Below are 18,403 nucleotides of genomic sequence, written 5' to 3'. Positions count from 1 at the left end.
GTGAGGACATGCCATTTTGTCTGCTGCATTTCTACCATGGGCAACAGCAACATATTGGAAGTAGTCTGGTACCAGATATAAAGATATTGTTTGGTCCCAGTGGCCAGCTAGCGTTAAGAGTTGCTAATTAAATACCAACAGCACATTTATCTGACTCCTAATACAAAACTGAACTGGTGTTGACATGTCAAATGGATAAATGCAAAGAACTGTCTACAACTTCCTCGTAAGGGGGTGTCGAGAGGCAGGAGACCTTTTCTCCATTAACACCAGCGACAGGACCCGCGGGAACGGGGTTAAGCTGAAGCAGGGGAAGTTTAGGCTTGACATCAGGAGGGGGTTCTTCACAGAGAGGGTGGTTGCACACTGGAACGGGCTCCCCAGGGAACTGGTCACTGCACCGAGCCTGTCTGAATTTAAGAAGAGATTGGACTGTGCACTTAGTCACATGGTCTGAACTTTTGGGTAGACCTGTGCGGTGTCAAGAGTTGGACTTGATGATCCTTAACGGTCCCTTCCAACTCAGGATATTCTATGATTCTATGAACTGTGAATTTGTGAGGTTGCAATCTGCAGGCTGAGCATAAGGAAAAGGATAAGTCAATCAACACCCCCAAACCTGTAATAAATGGCAACGTCCACAGCATTTCTGGTTTTTGTACAGAATGTTTTGAAATAGTAGGCTGCTCATTTGGCATGGGTCTTGTTCAGCGTGTTGAACTAGCCAGTCTGAGTTGTATTAAGATCTTCATCAGGTTGTGAGAAGGAAGACTCTGACAGTGAATTCAATAAGCTACTTCTTATTGAAGTGGTGATTAAATGTAACATGGTTACTTTTCTTCAGTGAATCTGTGTGTGTGTGTGTGTATTATTGAACTATCGAGCCTTTGTGCGCACAAGTTGTTTGTAGGTTTTTGGTGGAATATTGTTTGAACTCTTGAACAAAGTATCTTGTCTGATATGCATTTTCTCTTGATTTACTATTCTCGGGAGACTGAAATAGGAAGAATCCTGCATTTTAAGGATAACTTATTGTAATCAATCTATTTTAATAATTATTTATAAAATACAGATTTATAATACTTCCCCTCCCCCCCCCCCTAGCACCAGCTACCTTCAGCTGGGTTTCTCACTTGTCACTGTAGCACAATCTAAAGCAGGTGGTGTTCAAGACAGGGTGGGGTTTACCTTCATTTGACATCATCCATGGTTTGGTTTATTGAGCAAGTTGCCAGTGATACTCATCTGTCTCTAACCACTTTCAGCTACTGTCAAAAAAGAGGCCACTCCGGTTTCCATTAGAAAAGGAAGGAGATGTTCCCTGTATGCACCGTTTTTTCCTTTATAAACCTATACAAACACGGAGTTTTATAACACGTTGCCCTTTTTATCAAATGCCACAATACTTAAATAAGAATAGACATGGACTTCCTTCACATTGAGCTTTGTTAAAAGTGTGCATGTGCCTATGTGTGCTCGCTGACCTCCAATGTGATTGTGGGTTTGGGGGGGGTGTTAGTAAACGCAACTGCTATGGGTCTATGGCCACAGCTATTGCTGAGGAACGTGTGGGCAATGGTTTGTCGGTTACAGTAAGTGCACTTGATCTTCATCAAAGTGAGATGGATAGAGCAAGGCGCAACTGGATTTAATAAAATAAAAAAATGAAGAAACCAAAACCTCTACAGAAATATAGCTTAGAATAACACATCAGGAGCTAGATAGATTGAACTACGTTTGCCAGTTTAAATGGAAAAGGGAGTAGAAAGGGGATTTTCATACTTAATTTATATTAAAAAGAAGTATTTGATCACTTGAAATTGGTTGCTGCACTGTGGATTTCACTGCGCATGTGTCTGAACCGCACTCATGATGTTGGAATTGTATGGTTAGTAATTCAGACCAATCAAATTAATGTATGTAGGTAGAAATTGACTGTTGTACACTTGCATATTAGAATCGGAAATACTCTGGCTTTCAGTAAGACTTTGAATGTCAATGAATGTTTAGAGCTGTCTCAGCAGCACCCTGTATCCACTGGGTATGTGGTAGAGAGACCGACTTAGCAGGAAGAGTTCAGTACAGCATAATAGAGAAATAGCACTTCTGTGAAGTGAGCATTGCAGTTAAAAGATTGTGTGGAGGATTATGGGATTGTCCTCTCCTTTTTAGTGGCTGTGTGTATCTTTTTCTGTTGTTGATCATGAGGAAGTAATTCTGCATTTATGTAAAATGTTTGTTAGCCTAGTGTATTGCTTGAGTTACAATGATGTGAGTGATGGTTGCCTAGAAATCATTTGGTGAAAGATGACAGGCTTGCTGGATTAATGTTGACTTTTTGGTATCCACAAAAATAGCTTTGCAGCATCTGTAGATAGGAAGATGTAATTATGATGATACATCTTGAAAAAGATGGCTATGAAGAAATAGGAAGCTCTCCCTCTTTGTTGTACTGATGATGCTTTGTGCAGCAATTAGCATTGATGTGGTGCTGTCTAAATCAAGGTAGTATTGGGCATGTGAGGATGGTCAGCAGAAAGGCACTGACATTGAACTGGGAAGTGCTGATGCTGGAAGATGGTATTTCTGGAAGATGTGAGCTGAAGGAACATTCATTTTCTGAACAAGAAATAGTTTGAGATGTACAGGTGTATATAGCAGAAGTGCAGGCAGGAAAAGAAGTGTAGCAAAATGAGAACTGAAGAGGTAAATCATGTGAAAACTAATGAGGGCAGGCTTGTCAGTGTTGCATTTTGTGAGGAAGGGTGGGATATATTGTACTTTGAGCTGTCTAAATACTATGCAATGGCAGTGAACAGATTTAGAACTAGAAATATGGGGGAAATTGTTGTGTAGGCTTGCTAAGGTGAGCATAAATGAGAAAACAGGGAGATCTGTGGAGTGAGCAGAGATGCATTACAGTATCATGGGGTACAGAACTGGTTCCCAAAAGCTGCAGCTGGCTTATATTGAAGGAGGCTGAGATGGCTCTCTGAAAAGACTGTCCTTTTATCCAGAGGAAAGGAGCTGATTGTCAAGGTGTGTAGCCTGAACTAAGGTGACTATTGTGTGAAGATTATGTGAAGGTATTGAGAAAAATCATATGGCACAATGAAACACTGAATAGGAAAAGGAGAGGCACCATTCAAAACTTTTTTTTTTTCCTTTGAATTCTTTTCTGGGGGAAATGTGGTAAAGCAAAGGGCTGGTGAGTACTTGATGTCAAAGCAAAAATCAGTATTCATACAAGCATACTTCTTTGTTTTACATATACGGGTGGTGCTGCAGGCAAACTGGAAGTGCTGGAAATTTTTTGTGAGTTAATGGTATTACCGGTGGTACTATGATGCTTCATAATCCTGGTGTGGAAACAGTTGATTCATCAGAGTGTGATTTGCATACTAATTATAACATAGCTAATTATTGTATTTAAAACAAGTGTGCAGACATATTGGCACCTCTTCTCCCTCCCACCTACCTTAGAAATACTTCTTAGTTAGAAAATTACATTTTCAGTAGTGAATGCTGCAAAGCTGAACTTTACATTATCAGTGTGGACTTTTAAAGGAGATGACAATAAAAAGCAATTTTAGCAGCTGCTCTTTATTTATATTTTTCCCTTAACTGTAACGGTTAACCACAGCATGGTTTCTTGAGATAACGCCTTATGGCATGGAAGTACCTTGTTTGGCATGGAAAGATTACGAAATTGTATTGTTTTGCATAACAGCTCAGCTATAAATCACCATCAAGTGTAGTGTGATCTGTCCAGCTGACACTACCTGATCTGTATTTCTCTGTTAACCTCCTCCATTTCTTTCCATTCTGCTTATTGATTTTTTTTTTCCAAAACACTTCATTCACCTTTGTTTTATTAATTACTGAAATCCATATTTCTGTTTTGTTTTGTTTTTTCTCCTGCAGGCAACATCATAAAATCTTAATCAAGTGAAAATGGCCTTCAGCAATCTGACATCAAAGGCTGTGCTACTGTATGATGAATGGATCAAAGATGCTGGTGAGTCATTGAAGTCTAAACTTACTAACTTTCAATAAGTTTGAAAAGCAGCATGTAGTTAGTGTAGATGTACTAATATCAGCTTCAAGTAGCCTTGTCTTCCTGTACATGTTTAATAGACTTTCCAGGCTACCTACTGACATTTTAAATTATAAATAACAAATTGTTGTCTGAATTTTAAAAAAGGAAAAAAAAAAAAACCACTCAGGTAACTTAGGGCTATAACCCCAGACTAATAAAGTGCCAACAGTGATTACTTTGTAAGAGTTTCTGGCTCACCTTGAATATATAGTTTAATTATTTTTTCTGTTCTACTGAATGTAAAGCTCTATTTTTTTCATTAACTAATAATGTTGTGTTATCAGTTAATTGAGTCAGGTGTATGGTGTTGCTTTATTTTCCCCTTGCAAAGTAAAAGGAAATACAAACCCTGGTGAGTTATAGTATATTGAAATTTGCCCTCAGAGTAATTCACTCTCACAGCCCTGTTTCAGCAAAGAATTGCAGTCTCTTGGTGCACCTCATACAAGGAGGACATAGAACATGATTTGCTTTAATGTAATGTTAAAATGTTCCTCATCATGGTAGCCACATCATGAACAGGATTAGTTGATTCCTAGGGAAAGCTTAAGAAGCAGTTAAGGTTTGATCACTACAATGAGTAGCTTATCTTTTCCAGTATAGCTGAAAACCATTTCTCTTGTTCTGTAGCATCAGATCATGCACATGAAAAGGGAGCTTTTTGAGTACGACTCAGTGGATGAAGTGGATTAGGATGGGTGATGGAACATTGCTGCTGCCCTGTTCATGAATCCACAATTTCAGTTGCTCATCTCTCTGCCTACCAGTGCCTGCGTTTGGTACAGCATATTGTACCATTAGTGCCCGGATATGTTTTTTCTCAGAATCAAGCTGGGAAAACCAGCGGGAAGGTTTTGGTTGTATCAGTGCAAGTGGTGAATGCAAGAAAGTAGTCAGTTGTGAAGAGCGGGTGCTTCTCTTGCAGTGCTATGCAGACAGATGTAATTTTTTTTTAAATCTAACGTGCAGCGTTTCACAATACTTGTTGGCTCATGGGCAGCAGCATGGGGTGCATAACAGGCTGCAAAAGGCATTATAATTTGCTTTCCTCAACCTTTTTTTTTTTTTTAAACAAACAAACAACAACAACAAAAACCTGTAGCTGTAAACAGCACCAGAGTGCCTCAAGACATGTTGCTTGAATGCCATGGGTTGAACATCACTGACTTAAGACATTTGGCCATGATTTTAACACTTAACGAAAATTGCAGTGATGTAATTTCATGCCCAGCATCCAGCAGCAGACCATGAAAGCAGCCGTTTGCTGACTCAACAGGAAGGTTAGGGGTCTTTCAGAAACGAAACTTCCAAAAGTCAGTTTAGAAAAAAGTTTGTTCCGTTTATCCTGGTTATGGAGAAATGTTGAAGCTTTTTGAGCTGAGGCTTGGTGATGAATGACAAATTGGTGCAGTGGGATCAAGGTGAAGTTTAAGGGTAGGTCTGTCAGTCCCAGCTGTGAAGAGAGGTAACGACAGCATGAGCAGGGGAAGGACTCTGTGCAGTAGCTGAAATCAGTATGGGATAACTGGAGAGGAACTTGCAACATATTTGCTGTTCAGAGATCTTCAATATAAAATTATGAGTTTTAAGGTACTGTGAGGGTGACGTGTCAGGACTTCTTAGGAACAATCTTTGAATACCAACTGATGAGAGGATGTTTTCTCAGTCTGAATTCCCCACAGTTATTGCATCTAACACAATACTGCTTATAAGGCTTGAGGATCTTGAAAAGTGGGGCTACTGCCTGTCTGTGCCTTAAACTGTGAGACAAAATAAATGCTTTTTCAGGATAATGAAGTCTCACTAGGACATGCAGGCTCTGTGACCTGCTTGTGCATTGCTTTCCTACCTGTGCCTTCTGAGCCACAGCAGTGTACGAAGACGCAGGCTTTTCATGGAGGAGGGGTCAGGACTGAAAATTGCATTTCCTGTGATTCTATGTTGAAGAACTAATGAGTTCTGAGGAGCAGCTGAAGGAATTGGGGTTGTTTAGTCTGGAGATGAGGAGCCTGAGGGCAGAACTCATTGCTGTGTACAACTACCTGAAGGGAGGTTGTAGTGGGGTGGGTGTCAACCTCTTTTCTCGGGTGACAGGATGTGAGGACATGGCCTCAAGTTGTGCCAACAGAGGTTTAGGTACTTTATGGTAAAACCATAAAGAATTTCTTTATGGTGAGGGTGATTAGGCATTGCAACACACTGCCCAGAGAAGAGGTGGGGTCAATATCCCTGTGGATGTGTTGCTCAGGGGCATAGTTTAGTGATTGGACTCAGTAGGTCAGGTCGATGGATGAACTTGGTCATCTTCTAGGTCTTTTCAAACCTATATGATGCAGGAAGAAGTAATCTGACAGGTGCTAAATGTTGTTATCCAGTCAGCACAGATTTGAGGTAAATGTTCTCTTGATCAGTGAAAACAAAACCCAAACTGTTAGGAATTAAGTACTTTTCAGTGGCGTCTTTAGGATTTAATGAGTACTCAAAAGATCTGATTTTTTTTTTTCCCCTCCCTTTCTCTAGATCCAAGACTGGAAGGCTGGCCACTCATGTCTTCGCCTTTTCCAACAACATTTATCATTGGAACCTACATCTATTTTGTAACTTCTCTGGGACCCAAACTCATGGAAAACAAAAAACCTTTTGAACTCAGGCAGATAATGGCATTTTATAACTTTAGTGTGGTAATCCTCTCTTTGTACATGACTTACGAAGTAAGTATTACTTTTATAGGCAGCACACACATATTTTGTCTCTAAAAACCCTCATAAATTTTATTAAATTTACTAATGCATTTTCTACTTTTCAATTCTCAAAACTGTTATTCTGATTGTTGTAATATATATTTCTGTGATCAGTATGACAAAATTGAGCTGATACTTGATAAAAAGGAGTAAGTCATACTTAGAAAGAAAGATGGTAAAATACTTAATGTGCCATTATATATAATGCACAAAATTAAAGATTTTTAGCTTATTTAATTTCGCTGGGTTGTAGCAGGTAAAGTAGACTATATGTTTTTCTTAGTCTGTTGTAATTGTTTTTACCCTACTACTTCATAGTCAGCTCTGATGTTTCAAACACTGTGTGTTTACTAAATAATAATCTTCAGTTAGGTCAGCCTTATAAATTGCAAATGTTAATGATATCTACTTAGGGGACCTTCATCCTCTAAAAAAAAAAATTAAAGTGAACAATTTCAGCCTGTTTTTTCAGAAACAGGAAGTATTTTTTTTCTCTGAGAGAATGTTGAGATTTTGCTCTAGTCCGTAGCAAGTGTTGAAGCAAATGTTAGACTTTAAAACAGTAAAGCCTGGCATTGTGTAGGATTATGGGTTGATAGAGCTAAAAATCCATAAGAATGAATGGCGTAGACCATGTAGAAGCTTTAGAACCAGTTTTTAAACCTTAAGATACATGATGCCTGCTTCAGTGGAAAATATATTTATATAACAATAGTATTATGTGCATGATAGCTGTCTACATTTGCCTGGTTAAATATCCCTATGCCAGTACTGATGCTTTTCATACTGAGTCTGGTTATGTGGTTATGTTTGGTCAATTGGTAATGTTGCAATATAATCCTGTAAAATTGGCAATGTTTTTGTTAGCTCAAATTGCATAAATTTCATCATGAGTTACAGTGAACTGCTTGACATTTCTTTTAACAGCACTTAAATGACAGTGCAGCAGCAGCTACTTCATGTAATAGCTGTGCCGAATGTTCTAAGTGTTGGGACAAAATGCTTACATTTTGTTCCTTTTTTTTAAATTCACCAAACACATCTGTTTGTAATTTGGTGATAAGCTTGGTTTGATTATAAGCCCTAAGAAACTTAAATTAAATTAAACTTGTAGCAGTGTCTGATACTAACACAGTACTCAATTAATCTGCTGTCAAGACTTCTATTTTAAAATTTCATGAAAGGGTGCATAGATGCTGTATAACAGGGAGACAATAGCAGAGATTCAGACTCTCAGCAAAAAGCTGATTCTTTCCATCTTTGGATCCAAGCCATTTTGTGGGTGTTCTAGTGTTAAGATATCTTGATGGCGTTATAATCTTGTTTTATTTAAGCAACTGATTCTTTAAGAAGTTAAAACATTTAACATGTCATAGACTAAAAACCTTCATCTGTTACGAGCTGAACCTCATATCATGCATGAGTGGGTTATGATCAATTGATGACAAGGGTTTCCTTTTCTTTAACTGATATAAGACACAGTTGTCCTAATGGCTGGTAGGAGAATGAGCCAAGTGCAATATTAACAATGTCGCTCTTGTCTTGATTTCTAATATAGTCCAAGAGAAAAGATCAAATGATCAAGAGAAATTATTAAATGATGATACATATAGTCCTGCACTGTACATATGCTCTTGATTGTAAAAACAGTAGCTTCTCATCCATCGTATTAGTGAAAGACTCATTGAATCATGCCGTTCAACTAAGCAAGATTTTAGGGACTAGGATACTAAAAATATAGCGCATATTGATTTGTTCTTTGTCTTTAAAGTATTAAGTTCTACTTCTATGTTGTTGTGATGGTTTTCTTGAGTACTAAGGTATTTGACTGTGATAACTTTCAAAAATTTCTAAAAGGTTTACTTGTTTTTGTGTTCTGATTTACACAACAAGTTGCTTAGCCAGCATGTCTGTTGAGATGCAGCTGTTTCTCCTCTTCATTTACTAATGCTGACATAATGGGTGTAGAAAGAAGCTTCTTGTCCATAGGTGTGGTCATGGAATTATAAATTAATCAATCTGTAGCAGCAAATGATCTTGTGGTAGCTAGTCAACACAGAGGCTAATGATTGACAAAGTTGCTGATCCAACAAGTTTATAATGTTGTTTTCCCCTCATGCTTAGTGATTGCAGTAATAATCTGAATTTAATGAATTTTTCATAAGATACAAAGTAATCCTTTTTCTTTGCTCTAGTTTCTTATGTCAGGTTGGGCCACTGGGTACTCATTCCGCTGTGATATTGTTGACTACTCGAGGTCACCTACAGCTCTAAGAGTAAGTTGCCAAATGCGTGGTCAAATTGTTATGCTAAACTGACTTTATTTTTGGAAATGCTTTTTGAACAACCAAATGTATTGCTGTTGAGTGGAATGCTCTAAAGGAAAATGCCTTACTGTAAAATATAAAGCATTAATGTACTTAGAGTTTAACTGTAGGGGTTCACTGTTTGCCAAAGAAGGCAACCTATTTGTTGGCTTGTTCCTTTTTGTTTTAAAATTCTCTATCGATTAAAGAATTTTTAATTATTTTTTTAAGGAAAAAGAAAGCAACACCAAACTACCTACACATCACCAAGACACCACTTCTCTCTCTATTTTCATTTTATACTCTTACTTTTCCTGCAGCTTCTTAAATTTGACTATTAGGATTTAACAATTTCTGTTTTTCAATCTTGCAGATGGTACGAACTTGTTGGCTGTACTACTTTTCCAAATTCATTGAACTATTAGACACCGTAAGTATTTGTAGCCTAATAAACAATGTAGTGATGTTTTCCTTTCACAGTAGAAGAACCACTGCTGTTGAGGGCTGAGAGCATAAATTGCTTTTTCATTATTCCTCCAACCTTCACTGTTAGAATACCAGCAGGTTGTTTACCCTTACTATCTTATTCTCCCATTGCACTGTCACTCCTTATTTATCAGGGAAAGTATTAGAGAATATATCTTAAAAAAAAAAAAAAAAAGGAAGCCTTGATAACTTGGCTATTTATAAGCCAAATACACTAACCTGTTGTGCTGCAGCAATGCTTGTCTCAACGTGTCAAGTTAAAAAAAAAAAAATCAGTGTTGATTGCATTGAAGCTTTTTTCCATGTCATCTTCAGATTTTCTTTCTTTTTTTTTTTTTTTTTTTTTGGAATATTTGTATCAACCGAATTGAATACAGCATAATTTGTCATAACTACCTGCTCTAAATTCCTGTGAATACCTTGCTGGCCGTGACCATATATTTGTTTGGTACTTGGCCTGCACTCTGAGCAGTTTCAAAGGAAATCTGAGCTGCAGTGCATTAAAGCAGAATGTAGACCTTGCTCACCACCACTAGCCATCTGCCTTCCCCTCTTCCTGAAGCTGGCACCTACTAGGGATGGTGGAGCTGTTCTCAAACAGGCTTCTGGATGTTGGAGTCAGCTGTGATTTCGTTTATCTTACTGTGTCGGGCACAAGAGCAGTGATTCAGGAGCTGACTCATGAGCAGCTGGGATGTTCTATACCCCGCAAGAGAAGTTAGCCATCTAACTTTCATCTACAAACAGTCATGATTCAACATCTTACTGACTGGGCCAAATGGAATGGTAATGTAAATGCCAGGAATGCTAAAACTGGAAAAGCCTGACTGGCTTAGTCCTCTGTACTACCCTCTTGTTAGACTGCCCATTTTTAATTAGCCCTGGGCTTGAAATTTTTGTTTATTATTATTTATTTGAATCTATCCAATCAGGTACCTGTTTCTCAGCAGCTTTTTGGTATTATTGCAGAAGTTATTTATTGACTGCATTTAAGTAATCTGTTTCCAAATGTTTTCCATAGCATGCCAGACTTCTCTTCTGTATTACTTTCTTTGCCATCTGATACCACCCTTCTCGTGACCTGACTTCTTATACAATTTTCTTGCTCTGTCTTCCCTTAACATATCTCACAATATTTGTATTTTTAAGTGTGGCCTGTCAATATTAATTAAGAACAGTTACATTTATACTTCCCGATGTTGTCTTTTTCCAAGGGTAGCTAAGTCAGTAGTAATAATAAAGGCTACTTCTCTAAATTAATATTTACTCCTGTCTGTATCTCGTTAGTCCTTCAGTTAGTTTTCTCAAATGTCTTTCCTTTAGTAGTAGTTCAGCAGACTTAAAATCTGATGCTTCTAAATACTTCTCAGCCCAAGCAAGTCCATTTTACTTTGTCCATTGCACTCATTGCTCAGCTGTGGGCAGTTGCTTTTGAAGCTTGCTTTGGCTTCACTCCACAGGTGGGTTTTAATACTGGTTTAATTTTTTCTCAAAAATTAGTCAGATGTTTCCCATCTTCTCCCTAAACTGCAGCTGTGAAGAATTTTTAAGTGTATAGTAGTGAGTAACCAGCACAGATGCATACAGTTTTCTTTTAGTATGTTGGGCTTGAGTATTCTATAACATTCTGTTTGTTAAAATCTGTTTCAGATATTTTTTGTGCTACGTAAGAAAAACAGCCAAGTTACATTCCTGCATGTCTTTCATCATTCCATCATGCCATGGACCTGGTGGTTTGGAGTCAAATTTGCTGCAGGTAGTGAAGAGACAGTTCAACTTTTACATATCCTCTGGTACCAAAAACATGCTAGACAAATATATGAAGAACAGATTAAAAATTCCTGCAAACACCAACATTTTTAAATTTGGATGTATTCAGAAGTTTTTGTAACATCTGAAATCACCATACAAGACAACTATCTAAATGGGTGGGGGTTACTCATTTTTCTTAGACATCATTTTGTGCAGAGTTGAGGGAACAAGGTGTGCAGGAGAAAACCATAAACAAAGAGCAATATTACATGAAAAAAATGTGATTGAAAAATTAAAAGTGGTGTAAGGTAGATACTCTGAAACTTCTTCCTTCAAACACTTTTCCTTCAAACCATAAGAATTGAATTGGAGGGGAGGACTACATTCTCATCTTTTTTTTTTTTTTTTACTATCCTTAAAGTGCTGTTTCAGCAGTCATTTTTATTGTCTTTAAGCCACAGAACAAGTGGGAATTACTTACATCTAATACTTTAGTTTTCAGAAAACCACAGACATGTTTTTTTTTGACCTTATTTATTATAGAAAGTTAGGCTCTACCTGTATTTGAATTGTGTTCAAGTAAGAGCTTCTGTCCACTCCAGAATAGCTTCACTTTTCTCCTTTCCTGCTCTATGTGCATGCATCTTTCTATGCGATAGAATTAGTGTACAACACTAATAAATAGAGCATGCCATGAGAATAGCCTGGTAAGCACATGGTAGTTACATCTGATCTGTTAGTTCTTTTTTATGAATCTGAAAATAAGCCCTAAAAACAGACCAGGATATCTGTAGATTGTGTCTTTTGAACAAGTCCAGTGTGCAGATTTTGCTAGTGTATGAAAGGCTATACTTCTGCTGCTTTTGTTGAGTTCCTGTTATTAGGAAGCTTGATCATGTCTTTCTCAAATGTTGATGAAAAACTGATATTTTAAGTTAATGAGGAAACTGTAAATAGATTTTTCAGCATGCAGTTCAGTTTGTTTACAGATCTGCAAAGAATCCCAGCAACTAGCACTCTCTCCTCTTCAACCTTGAAAAGTTTCCACTTATAGGTGATTAACTTCCTGCCTTTTATCTGGACATTGGATCAGTATACTAGACACAGGCTTCTGATTTTGCATCAGATTCAAATTTCCCATGTGATAATCTGACATATATTTCAACAAATTATGCAAGGTCTGTTTTATCCTCTGCTCATAATAGTCATACTCAACCTTGAAGAGTTGTATTTATTCTTGCAGCTCTTTTGCTTATCTTTATACTGATCTTTCCAAATATTGTTCTATTTGACAACTTTTTTTTCCCCCAAGAATTTCAATCCTGCTGATGATTATCTTGTATTCAGTTTCATCACTGCTTGTACTTCCTTCTAAATAGTGGCACTACGGTCTCTACTGACCAAGCTTTGGAACCTGTGTTTAAAAAAAAAGAAAAGGGGTTGTGAAAGGAGATACTGATTTTTCTTCTGATAAATAGAGAACTGTAAGATGTTGTTTACATGTGGTGTTGCTTTTTGGAGCATATTCTTGTACTATTGCTTCTCTCTCTCTCTCTGCTTTAACTATTTTTTTTTTTTTTGAATATTCACTGTGCAGGCCAAAAAAAGTATGTACTTTTTGGACTGTGAGAACATGAATTACTTTCAAAAATACAAATAACTAAGTTTCAAAGAAAGTTTGCGATCACAGCTGGAAGAGTTATGATCTATCAAGCTGGAAGACTAGTGTGAGCTACTAGAATCACAAAATAAGCTTTATTTTTAACTGAAGTGATTCTTAATGGCAAATTGGCTTTTGTATAAGAAATATTTCTCACTAAGTGACTGCTTTTCATAACATTTTGTTTTCTTCCTGAAGCTCGATATTTTCATGTTCATATTTATCTTAAAAATACTTTATCAGCCACCCCTTGTATCATTTTAACCTATAATTTATTATGTTCTTTAAAACAAAATTACCTTGAGCAGCATCATCTAACTCTCTTGTTGATCAGTGAAAAACAATTCCTCACTTGCTTTGTTTAATATCTTACTAGTTTCAGTCATGAGTTTGCCCCAAGGTGGGTTATTAGTTGGCCTTAAATTTCCTTTCCACTGTATGTGTGCTTTTGAGATGGAATGTGGATTTGTGAGGCCTTCGCTTACATCATGATTCCAGAAACTTACTGTCTGAAACTGATTCGTTCCCTGGAAATCTCTGTTGGGGAATTACTTATCCTCTAAAACTTTGCAAAGTTCATCATGTAGCTCAGAAAGTAGGTGTAAAACAGGAGGAATGCTGCTTCCACAAAATTCTTTCTGCTTCCTTCATGTGTATACGTCATGTGTATATGTCACTTTGAGAAGTCACAGTGATTTTTTTTTTTTTAAAGATCATTAGCTCAGATCAATACTGCTGTTTTGGAATAGCTTAGATAAACCTGTGTAATAAGATCCTTCAGAATTGGTGTCAACCCAATTCTGGTTAAATACTTCGGTTAATTTAAGTCTATATTTGTTGTGGTCTTTGTTTGTTTTCCTCAATCAAAACAAACTACCAGGACCTGAGGTGGCTTTTAAATGACCTAAATAAACCTGATGCAATAATACTACTTTATTATATTCCTTCTACAGGTGGTTTAGGGACGTTTCATGCTTTGTTGAACTGCATTGTACACGTTGTCATGTACACTTACTACGGCATCTGTTCTCTGGGACCAGCCTATCATAAATACTTGTGGTGGAAAAAATACATGACAACTATACAACTTGTGAGTAATTTTCTCTTTGACTTGAACATCTCCCAAAGCTGATTGTGCCTAATGCAGACAGTGCAATAAATTTGTATTCTTTAATGTTGATCTGTACGGTCAGTACAGTTGGTACAGTTTTTACTCATGTTTTAAATGACTAAAACAAAAGTCATGAGCCCCAGTTGAGTTATTTACTTAAATCTGCTGACTTCAACATTCACCATTAAATCATAGACACAAGCTTTTCAGTTAAATGTATTCACTGAATACTATATGCAAAACTCATCTGCTGTAAAAAAATGATTAGAATATAAATTTACACCAAGAAAACATAACTAATGTACAGAGTCTACATGTAAATAGTAATGACTGCATGGAAAAATAAGTATTTCCTAATGTCATGTCCCTTCTTTCATAGAAATTATGTGTAGAGAATTTACATTAAGTGTTTTATTAGCATTAGATCACTCTGAAGTGGTTATTGCTATGGGTGCTTTTTCACACCCAGCTTCTTTAATAGAAATTTAGAAAATGCATCTTCTGGCTACACAATCAATTTGGCGTGTTCACAGAGGAGCAAAAGAAGCAGGGAGAAGCAGCCATGGCTGTAACTGCTTGCACCAGGTCTGGTCTTTGTTTACGTAACCCTGTGTAACTAGGAATGACTTAGCTTGAATATTTATAAGTTTAGAGGCTTTTTGTCTTGGCGGTATTACCTGTGGATTATTAACTTAATGTACATGTCGAATTTCTTTAAATCCTCCCTTAAATTGCTTTTTTGGGACCTGCAGACCTCTATGTTACATGAATTTCCCCTCACCTCTGACCTGTATACTATCATGTTCACAGATCCTGATGTGTATTTTTTTCTGGCCTTTTTTTTTTTTTCAGAGCAATATCTCATTTGTCACTGGTCAAACGAGTCAAATTACTTATTTCTTTACTGAACTGGCAGACTCCCTTTCTTCTAGTACAGGTTCCTCATTGCTGCTTGTAATTCGTATTGTCCTTGGACAATACGTCTTTCTTTACTCTGTGGAAGTGCTTTTCAATGCAGTAACAATTTGGGAGAGGGTCAATAATGGTGACCCTATCTGTAGCTGAGAAAGCCCCTGCCCCCAACTTTTTATGAATGCAAGTTCTGCTAAATCTTTTTAAATGTCTGTAGGAAGTTTGTCTTTCTTTTAAAATGAATATTTTTCCTTACCTTTTTCTTGCAGGTCCAGTTCATTATGATTACAGTCCATATAGGGCAAATCTACATCATGGATGATTGTCCGTACCAGTATCCGATTTTCATGTTTATTATTTGGCTATATGGTTCTATGTTTTTAGTCTTGTTTCTGCACTTCTGGTACCATGCTTACACAAAGGGACAACGACTACCAAAGACGACAAGAAATGGCACCAGCAAAGATCAGTGAAACAAACTCTTGTCTACAAGAAAGAAGAAAAAATGTATACATCAGAGTGAAAACTTGAGCTACTTGACAATCAAGACATTTAGGTGCACACACTACACTGTGTATATTTTGTATGTTTTCTTCCAAAGCAGAACTTGTATTTTTACCATAAGTTATTTGGGTTTCTGAATTTGGGGGGTGGGGTAGAACAGCATGTATCTCTGAATTAAAAAAAAAAAAAGTGTTTTCAACAACTTGCTTATGTCTTTCCTGCAAGAAATGAATGGATAGATGATCTCTATCTAGAAGATGCAGGAAAATAAAGATACTTATTGAGAAAATTAGTGTGTATGACAAGTACAAAGTACTTTGAACATTGAGGGGGAAAAAAAAGACCTTAATTGTTATAAGTTGTTGAGAATGTCAGCTACAATTTATTAAAAGAATGAATCTTCAATAAATACTGTATTTGAATATAAAGCTTATTAATATAACTAATACATATAAGCATTATGCATTTAAAAACAATATTACTTTAAAGAAAGGAATGTATGTTAATCTGTCAAAGTATGGCATTTAATTTGAAGATAAATTTTTATGCCTACCCTCTTTGATTGAGATAACTTAATTCATTTATGTAGGAAACTTGTATTCATTTAAAAGTTATCCTAAATGCAGGAAGCCTACTAATTTGAGGGTTAACCAAACTGTCTTGTAGTATAATGATCAAAACAGCCTAGTGATTTGTTCACCAAAGTGTTATAGTAATCTTAATCTATCAGTATATTTTCAGATATGTAGGATAGACTGCTTCGTGGGGATAAATATGTAATTCAGCAGTCAAAATCTTAGTCCTTATATATCTTTTAAAGAAACATCTTTGATTGAAGTGTAAATGTTAGCTACCATGACTGTACTGTGATCTGTTTTCTTCCATTTCCATTACCTACTGAAATACATGCCTCAAAAGACTTTCTGGGTTTTTCTTATTGTTTATTATTATTATTATTATTATTTGTTTTCAACAACTCAAGTTTAAAGTAAAGATTTCTCTGTTAAGTAGCACTGGTTACCTTGCCTCTGTTCTGTCAAATGAGGAAAAAAAAATGTACAAGACATTCTCTGAACTCCTGAGACTGGGGCTGGCAGAGGTGGTAGGGCACGTGTGGAGTCCGTATCAGATTGATCAGTGTGTTTTTTTTGGAAACATGGCTCATTGTTAAGGGCACACACGCAGAGAAATTAAAGAGCCTAGCTATTTGCACATAAACTCATACAATACAAATGCAGCTTATTAAGTTTATGCATCAGACTTGTAACTCAGGAGGTAGAGGTGTTTAAATTAACATGTTACCTTTAAATGTATTGTTTTCTATTATGTTCACTACTAACAGAAGAAGCTTGTTGTTTTTGCTTTGTGCTTGACCTGATCTACAGGATTTTCAAATATCCAAAATGTTGGTGCAGGTTTCAATTGCTTCCCTGTTGTAAAACTCCAAGAAAATAGGTTGTTACCTCAATAAATTTATAGGTATAGAAACGTTTATTGTGTACTGTTAATGCTAAAAGAATTTAAACTTTATCGTGGATATGTGTTGCAAATAATTCTTACGAAATTACATACAAGTCATCTTTATAAAACAAATAAAAAATTTATATTTTATCTTTCCACCATTTAATCCACACAGCCATCAACTCTCATGGCTGATTGAAATCAGATTATCATGACTTTTGCGTGTTTTAGGTGCTTAATCATGGAATCCTCAGCTCTGTGTTTTAGCTCCCTGAGGGAGTGACAGAGGTACTTTAGCACAGAATGCAGAACAGCCAGGGTGCTGACTGGGGGCCACAACCATTTTCAGTGGGAAATCTGATCACTGACTCCAATCCTCCAACCTGTGTGCACACCCTTAACTTCCAAAGGAGGGGGGTCGTTTCTTGTCAATAGGGGTCTAGTACTGGTTGTTTTTTTTTTTTTTCCAAGCAGTGGAAAAGGGTTTGTCTCTTTTTAAAGCCTGAGTGGTGCCTATTTTTGCTTTTTTTTTTTTTTTTTCCTTAAAACTAGGTACTGATGAAGAGAGACTACGCTGTAGGCTTGCAGGAAACCTATTGCTGGTGTGAAAGTCCTAGTTTTGGCCCACCATTTTGTAGTTATTCCACTCACTGCAGCAATAGAAAATGCAGAGGTCAGAACCACTTGTAAGTCTTAGCAAAAGTAAGAGAAATTGAGTATGCAGCTGCATTCTAAAAGGAATGCATCCTACTGCTGTGAGGGGCCAGACAGTAGTTTGTTGGTCTAGGACCTAGATCAGCACCTACTTCTTCAAACTCACTGAAGCTTAAGTAGGGTCTGAGAATACACATGGACAAAACTGAGCTGCTCAGGCCTCCTGTAAGGAGCCAGGAAAAACCTCCAAATCCAGCACTTGTGCAGCAGCCAACTGCTTCCACAATTTGAGATTATGTTTTAATAAGCAGGAGCAGAAACTGGAGATGCTGATCAGTCTGCGGGCTGTCAGTAACTACCACTTCGGAATCCTGCTTATGTTTCTTGCACAAAGAAACATAAGTCTGCGCGTTATGAAGCATTTGAAGGAAGAAAATGTGTTCTTCCAGTGTGCTGTATGGGTGTATGGCAAGAGGCTGCATATAGTAGCTACCTTAGTGGCTTCAACACAAAAGGTTTGTGTTGTAGCTTGTGAGAATCATGCAATTACATTTTTTTTGTACTTAAAAATTGTGTTATACACCTGGGTGACAGTGGGAAGTGGAGTGCCTCATTCAGTTAAACCACGAAGTGTACAGTGAACATGGAGAACGAGGGGAAGTGTGTTGGGATGCTGTGTTCCTTAGGTTTGGTGCAGGAGGAACGCTCATCGTACCA

General features: G+C 37.0%; 1 protein-coding gene across 3 annotated transcripts in view; it reads left to right on the top strand.

Moving 5' to 3' along the window:
* ELOVL7 (ELOVL fatty acid elongase 7) overlaps nucleotides 1–17,182 on the top strand; it is a 33,710-nt gene extending 16,528 nt beyond the window's left edge. For all 3 annotated transcript variants that reach the window (XM_038171017.2, XM_038171014.2, XM_038171016.2), the window contains exons 2-8: nucleotides 3,925–4,018; nucleotides 6,620–6,810; nucleotides 9,036–9,116; nucleotides 9,520–9,576; nucleotides 11,283–11,388; nucleotides 13,998–14,134; nucleotides 15,337–17,182. In XM_038171017.2, the coding sequence (XP_038026945.1) occupies nucleotides 3,955–4,018; nucleotides 6,620–6,810; nucleotides 9,036–9,116; nucleotides 9,520–9,576; nucleotides 11,283–11,388; nucleotides 13,998–14,134; nucleotides 15,337–15,540 (840 nt within the window). In that variant the 5' untranslated portion in view covers nucleotides 3,925–3,954 and the 3' untranslated portion in view covers nucleotides 15,541–17,182. The remainder of the gene's footprint in view (nucleotides 1–3,924; nucleotides 4,019–6,619; nucleotides 6,811–9,035; nucleotides 9,117–9,519; nucleotides 9,577–11,282; nucleotides 11,389–13,997; nucleotides 14,135–15,336) is intronic.
* The last annotated feature ends 1,221 nt before the right edge of the window (nucleotides 17,183–18,403 follow it).

Source organism: Anas platyrhynchos, chromosome Z (assembly GCF_047663525.1).
Source record: "Anas platyrhynchos isolate ZD024472 breed Pekin duck chromosome Z, IASCAAS_PekinDuck_T2T, whole genome shotgun sequence".
NCBI classification, from domain to species: domain Eukaryota; kingdom Metazoa; phylum Chordata; class Aves; order Anseriformes; family Anatidae; genus Anas; species Anas platyrhynchos.
The sequence above is the reverse complement of the archived record's forward strand: the minus strand, read 5'-3'. Positions and strand labels throughout refer to the sequence as shown.